At 39.0% G+C, this 7,617-nt stretch overlaps 1 protein-coding gene and 1 long non-coding RNA gene across 2 annotated transcripts; both read left to right on the top strand.

Annotated features, from left to right (window-relative positions):
• Positions 1-1,200: 1,200 nt before the first annotated feature.
• On the top strand, positions 1,201-3,186 carry LOC128890636 (uncharacterized). Its single transcript, XM_054149291.1, has one exon. It carries the CDS (start codon positions 1,201-1,203, stop codon positions 3,184-3,186), a length of 1,986 nt encoding a protein of 661 aa, XP_054005266.1.
• Positions 3,187-3,792: 606 nt separating this feature from the next.
• LOC128891330 (uncharacterized) lies at positions 3,793-5,602 on the top strand. Its single transcript, XR_008460814.1, has 2 exons — positions 3,793-3,991; positions 5,065-5,602. It is a non-coding gene; the product is annotated as an uncharacterized LOC128891330 (long non-coding RNA).
• The last annotated feature ends 2,015 nt before the right edge of the window (positions 5,603-7,617 follow it).

Below are 7,617 nucleotides of genomic sequence, written 5' to 3'. Positions count from 1 at the left end.
ACCTGGGGATTGTTAATAAGACTGACAAGATTGTTTATAATCCAAGGAGAGTGGACTCTTGGAGCAGGTGTCATCGTCGGTGCTGAATAAACGGAATCTGTACAGAAATATTAAATTAAAACAAAGCCTTTTCGAATCTCTAAGGAACAGGAACAATTTGGAAAATCTTTGCAAGTGCTTCTGCGCCAACGATCCCTTCAGCTCTTAAGCTTGGTGCATGTTAAGGATCGTCGTAAAGAGTAAGAATTGTTTGCAATCTAAAGAGTAGACGACCTAGTCTTGTTTGGAGAACGTCTAGCTGCATGATCTATTCACAAGGATCGAACTTGGATCGAGGAATTATCCTTCAGACGAGAGAACACCAACGGTTGCCTCGATCCTCGTTTTCAGAAAGAGGGACCGAGGGAAGAAGGTACACGTGAAGGATCTGCGGTTAGCTGAATCTCGGTGGGATCTGCGAGTTCTAAATTAATCTGGAGCTCGTTGTTCAAGTTCCGAACGCGGGCCTGGTGGTTAGTCGGCGTAAAAAGAACGTAAAATTTCGCTTGCGAGGAATAAAAATAAGCGTGATACGGGGAATTGAGAGTCGGATCGGTTTCTGGCCTGGTGTTACGTGTTGCACTGGGAAGAGGTTCGCCGGTTCCCACTCGAGGAACAAGTGGCCACCGTGTTTTGATACTACGGAGTCCTTCCTTCGTACCAAAAATAAGTTCTCGTCCTTCCGCGGTCGACCTTGACATCGTCGAATTCGAGGTATCCTTGAACTTGTCTCCCCTGCAAGCCCGGCACGGATTACTTCGGTTTCATAAGGAGGCAAGCGATTTCTCAGTCCCGAGTCCAGCCAATTTCCTCTGGAAACTGCGTTATTCATCGATCGGTTAGAAGCATCGAGTGTGATTTCGCTATCGTAGCGAGGACTCATTCGCTGTGACGGATCCAGCAGTGTGGAAGTGCAGTGTCGTGCTCGTTTCGCTGATCGTCGATCGTAATCCTAGTGTCGATGAACGACGTTTGAATGTGTTCAACGAATCGACCGGTGACATCGTCGCGGGTGAATCCTTGTTGCGGTTGAACGGGAATGGTATAGTGGTATCCAAGTGGACGACCGTGCGAGTCGTCGATCGGTGATATCTGTGTCGTAAGAGTAAAAACAATTCCACGAAAGTGGTTCGCGTGGCGAGGAAGGAAAAGGACGCGACGATGGCGGAGCGTCCTGGAGGCAAAAGGCGTTCGCGTCGCGACAGTGCGGAGACATCGGGCTCCGTACGCGGCACACCGCCAACGTCGAAGGATCGAAGGACTAAACGGTCGAGTAAGCCGTCGAAGGAGCGATGGCTTCTCACCAGAAAGACCTGGCGGTACATGGCGGACGCTGGCAGACGCTTAATCCCGGATGGAACGCACAACAGGCCCGAGGATATTCCGAAGATAGAGCAATATTTTCAGGAAGTGTGTCAGAAGGAGCCAAAATTCCTGTTGTGGAGAAAGGCTTCCTATCCGGGAACGTTAGGCTTTCGATCCCAGAGGCGTCGAAGAGTCATCAAAGGCGGCAGTTGTCGAACGAAAGCCAGCTCGGCCGACGAATCGGACGATGTCAGGAGTTCACCTCGAGGCTTCGTCCTTCATACCACAACCGCTGGGAAATTCGACCTAGCGAAAGCCAAAAGGGAGTGGTTGCTGACGTCCGAAGGAGGTAGTATGCCGTCGAGTCCTGTGGAACGCAGGAAGTTTCAGCAGGAGGACGCGGATGCCAAGGCGTTGGCAGACATGTTGCAGAAGTACCTGAACATGCAGAGCGACGTCGCTGGTACGACGAAAACAGCTGGCAGATCGGAAATTCTTGGGCAGGTCGAAGGAAGGGAACTTTTTGACTATCAGAGCTTGATAGACAAGCTTCAGCAGCACCTGGATTTGATGGTGACTCAAGCCAAACTAGAGGAACTGTCGGTTAGACGATCTTCCTCGGACAAGGACATCCAAAATGTTCCGAAATCTATGCAACCGTATCAGGGCGATTACGTGCACAAGTCCTTAATGGAAACTATTAGTCGTTATTACAGCAAGTCAGGTACTCGGGAACACGTAATCTCGGACATTTTGACCGATCGAAAACTCTTAGAAAAATTGTACTTCGATCTGAGGTGCACCAGGGGCTTCAGAGGTCCACGTGCCACGGGCGCTTACACGTCACCATCTAGTCGCTGGTGGACCCATCAGCGAACCAGAGTGCCGACGAAGGATTCCGAGGATTGGCTCTCGACTAGAAGAGACCATAATCGAGATCCTCTCTCACCCCCACTTCTGATAGCCGTCCAAGAGCCCAGCACCGATCGCGGTCCGATAGATAACGGTGTTCAAACTGATCCTGTTCCTCGGGAAGTTCTCGATGCTAACCTCCTAGAGAGGGAGGAGCCGTTGAAGGAAACGTCCATGCAGAAGTCTGGTGGTCGCAGGCGGAGTAGCGTGGACAACGATGACGTTTCACCTTCTGTGAGCGATACCATCAAAAGGTACCTTCGAATGGCTAGAAAGAAGTCCATGGACGCGGACAAGGTTGACAGGTTTAAACGGGTGAACTATGACAGAAATCTTCGGAATATCAAGGCCAAAGGCGAGACCACGAAGCTGAGCGACGACGAGGGCAACAATAAGGGCTGTCAAACGGAGGACAATTGGGCTGTTAATTATAGAGAAATGTCTTCCGCGGAGAATCCGTTTGAGAATCTGTCCGACGCCGACACGACCACCTCACCTCCGAGCAGGAACGCGAGCTCGAGAAGCAGCATCGACGCTGGTCTCGGCTCCGAGGATCCACTTACCCCTAAGCATCATCACCATCATCAATCCTTCCTATCCCATCTCCTGCACGGTTCCAACGCGCACAAGGATAAACCGCATTCGGCACCCGGTTCGCCTGCACTCACGTCATCGTCGACAAATTCCGCAGGTGGCACAGCGATGCAGAAGAGCAAGTCCTCGAGCAGCGTGGTGCATCACGGCAGCCGATTGGTGGCCAAGAAGATATGGAGGTCCAGGAGCAAGAGTACTTCGAGGGCGTCCAATCAACCCTCTGTCTGGACGCCTCAGGTTAGTTCTTTGCCGCTTGACCATTGTTTTGGCTTTCTTTTTTTCTGTTCGTGGGGATGGTTTGTAACTTTAACGCGTTGTCCGGACTGCTATTCGTAAACATTTCTACGAAGCTAAAATTTAGTTAATAATTGGAAATTACGTGATCTAACATTTATCGTTGAGTGTTATTCAGATTTATTTTCTTTATCGCCGCACTTTCGCACTTTTCGATCAGTGTGTCAATGAAAATTGATTATCACGGGTAGCAAGATTTTTACTGTTCGTAATAACAGGAAGGCAATACTGTTCGGTTAGCGTGTATACGTGTACGTACTCTGATCACTTTTCTCGAAAAAGCCGAATATCTGCGAATTTTTAACGCGAGACCTATATTGTATATCGGTGATCGGTGATTATTAATGTTCTGTACTATTTACTCTCACTGGTTATACATTAACATTCTATTCATAAAATTGTTGTATTAAAACGATCCTCATGAACGTATTGCAAACTGCAAGTTGCAGTCCAGAGAAAACTTACAATATATCACTTAAATGTCAGTACCGTGTTATGTCCATTTCTAGAATTCATCTATAAATTCATTATTTTCTTTGTCGCAATAAACGATTCAAACCAATTAACCCATAAAACTTGATGTATATAATCAAACTTGAAAAAAGTGACAAATTTTTCTTGAATATATTAATTCAATATTGAATTCTGGCTTAATAACATTTGTCCTTAGATTTAAGCGGATTTTTTAATTTGAATTTGTACGACTCGTGCGCCATCTACATCGAGATTAATAAAACAACTAGTTAACCTTATTGAAAGTACATTAAAAATGTAATGTTTAAAAACATAATCCTGTTGAAATTGTGCAACAAGTTTGTGTCATTTTAAAAACTCAGTTTTCAAAAAGGTATGTCATAAATTGACTTGTCAGTATCGTGGTACTGGTAAATTTAATTAATTATTGATTTTTTTTATCATAAGTAATGAACTTTTGTACTTATTACTAACCTCAATAATACCGTAATTGGATATTATCAAATTCATAACCAAATAATTACAGTTGCTAATTGAATTTAAAATGTCAGTACCGTGTAAAAAAATAGTATAAATATATTTAATTATTAATAAAATTATTTTTATTATTAATTATTCTTTTTTTGAAGAAATTTGAGAAATTTGAAGTCAATCGACGGAATAATTTTTGAAATTCTAATTTTCTTATATTCTAACATTTTTCAGACAAATATCACTATCGATATACGTACGAATTTGTTCAAATATTCATTGTCTCTTCTTTAACATTTGACGTGAAAAAAGGTAACAAAGGTGGAGTATTAGGTTAAACTATTTAACGTTGTTTATTCCAACATAGTGTCTTGCTAATTTATTTTATGTAATTCTATATTTTTTTGTATGATGAACACTTAGTACTAGTAGAAGAAATTGGTTTTACGAGCGTGGCTAATGGAGATTTTCACTGTAGCACAATTCAAAATTAGGATAGAACCATATTAATGATATCCTATTGTTAGGTAGAAATCTTGTATTTTAATATTAAAGTCAAATTTCATGTTTAATTGGAAGATTTGAAGGACATGTAACATAGGCCCGTATAATTTCTTCCACATTTCTTCTCAGTGTATTTTATTTGCGTATTGTAAACGAAACAAGAACGTATCTCACGCGCTATACATAGAGTTTTGTCTTGCCAAAATACGTCTACGAATAATTTGCTTAAACCACCTGTCGCCGCATAGCTAAGACTGTCCACCTCGTTATAAGAAAGAAAATGAATTAATGATGCTGCCATTAAGATCCACTACGAAAATACACTGTTGCTATTAATAAAAATACACGGTCGTTGCTTTCTTAATAATACTTAAAAATTTACTTTACTTGTTACCATTGTGCAGATGATTCAAGTTAGTTTTCACGTAGAATATCTGAAATATCTGTACTTTTTGTTCTACTTTCTTCCAGGAGACCTCTATTATTTATTTCATTCTTTTTATTCAACAACTTTAGCGATCACAATGAAAAGATACTATTTTAAATAGATGGACACATGACATATGTAGTAAAGGAAGTCAAGAAAAGGAACACGGTTCGCTGAATTGCTATCTTGCTACTTAGCCCTATAGTATACTGCACGTTTTCAAAGGATTCAACTGTTTATTCCGTAATAAACAGTAAAACTGTAACTTTTACAGTTTATCGTGGAAATGAGTTGTGCAGGTTTAGTCACTTATTACTACGGTCGAACATTATTTAATTTGATAATATATGGATAACTGAGAATTAGTTTTTTTTTTAAGGATAAAATAAAATGCAATTACGTGGTAAAATAGTGAAGAAGTTAATTCTCCTAACATATGTTGTCTAATTCTCGATTCAGCCTCTCCTTCTGTCGTTTTGATAACTTCACATTCTCGTAAGAAGGTATCCTAATTTTTTATACAAAATGTGTACTATTATAACATGAACAGTATTTCAAATATAATATTACTTTGAGACATTACACCGTCGTCTGTACATATTTTATCAAGCTTCATGAATTCTTTTATACCAAATTGGACAATACTCCCAGTAAACGAATAAAAAAAACACCAAAAAAATTACCAATCATTATCAGTATTGACTATAGTATAGCATGTCAAAAGTGGTCGATATCGATTTTTTTATATGAAAATTGTGGTTCAATACTTTAAAAAATAACTTAATTTAAAGATATCGTGTTTCCCTTAGTTATGTTATGCAAGGTATATCCATTTTATAGTTGTACCAAAAAGTATTCGTTCATTAGCTTTTGCAAATATGTTTCCGAAAAAACTGCTTCCAAAGTTTTGAGTAAATGTAACAGAATTTTTATATTTTTCTTGGTCATTACTATTTGTGTCGTGTAATGCATTTTCCCATTTTTTTTAAGGGGCAATATTGTTAAACGATGTTATTTGTAATAGCTGTTCTAACTTTTTTTTGTCGCGTTAAGCAATGTTTAACCGTTAACAAAGATTATATATTTGCCAATCTCTTAAAGCCGTTCTTCGGTTGTAACCTGATTTTTCGTCCAATCACAGTCAAAATTTGTAGATTTGTATTAAATCATTTATTAAATAATATTTAAAATGTTGCCGAATACAAAATCTATTAATCAACGTCTATTAATCGAATGTCTTTCCGAACATTTCTCATTAATCTTTTAAACATAAAGTATTTTGACATATACTTTTGCTACAAAACTGTCCTCATAAGATAAACTTATTTTTTAAAGAAGACATCATATTTCTTCTTTCTTTTTATATCCATACTTTATATATATTTTAACTTCTATGTTTTTTATATTATTCTAATTTTCTATTTTTAACCCTTGTTATAATAATATTGTTCCGAGGTGGGCTACACTTCGAGTGGTTGAAACGAGAATAACTTAATAAAGGACGCTTCTCTGTAGTTGCTCTTACCTCCAATAAACTCACTTGTCTCAATCATATCAAAAATAAAATTGTAGTTTTGAAATAATTGATCTGAATGATTGTTAATTATGTGGACCTGAAAATCATAGTCCTTTTTTCGATTTTTATCTTGTTCCTTTTCTGATCGCTTCGGTTTCCAGCCTCTTCTCACGTCTCCACGTTCTCTTCGTTGAAACATGAATAACTTGATTAATAAGGCACGCTTCTCTGCGGTTCCTCCTACCTTTAGTAAACTCACTTGTCTTAATCATATCAAAAACAAAATTTTAGTTTCCAAACAGTTGTTCTAAATGCTGGTTAATTATATGGCCACTAAAAGTTAGGCCACTAATAGTGGTGCTTTTTCGGTATTCGCCGTCGTTTTTCTGATCACTTTGGTTTCTAGCCTCTTCTCGTGTCTCCACTTCTATTCGTTGAAAAACGGCATGCTTTACTGTGGTAAGCTTTACCTCCGATAAACTCACTTGACGCATCTATAAAAGACTTCAAAAAAGTAAAAAAATTACGCCAAGTACATGAAAAAGTGGAGGACTCAAGGAGTTATCATTGAAAAATAGATGATCACCATAAAAAACTACAAGAAAATAGAAAAAGATGTGAAATCGAAATAAGCTGCCAGATGATTTGTCTAGATTTCCGCGGCCTGGAAGGCAAATACTTGGCGTGATCAGCCAAGGCATTCTTAAATCATCAATACCCATACTTTCTCTCTCACAGACTTTCAGATAATTTGTCAATTTAAAACTCTGACAATATGAGTACACTTTCATTATTTTGCGTTTTAAAATAATTCTTATTCATCGACACCTTGACCTTGCCTGGTCACGCCAAGCATTTGACTACCAGGCCGCGGAAATCTAGGCAAATCATCTGGCAGCTCATTTCAATTTCACATCTTTTTTTACATTCTTGCAGTTTTTTATGAGGATTTTCTATTTTTCAAGAATAATTCCCTGAGTCCTCCACTTTTTCATGTACTTGGCGTAATTGTTTTACTTATTTGAAGTTTTTTGTCGGTTCTCACTTCTTTTTACAAATCATTTATTATATAGAATCTACT

Source organism: Hylaeus anthracinus, unplaced genomic scaffold, assembly GCF_026225885.1.
Source record: "Hylaeus anthracinus isolate JK02 unplaced genomic scaffold, UHH_iyHylAnth1.0_haploid 12001, whole genome shotgun sequence".
Classification (NCBI taxonomy): Eukaryota; Metazoa; Arthropoda; class Insecta; order Hymenoptera; family Colletidae; genus Hylaeus; species Hylaeus anthracinus.
Note: the sequence above shows the minus strand (reverse complement) of the source record. Positions and strands in the feature narration are given on the sequence as shown.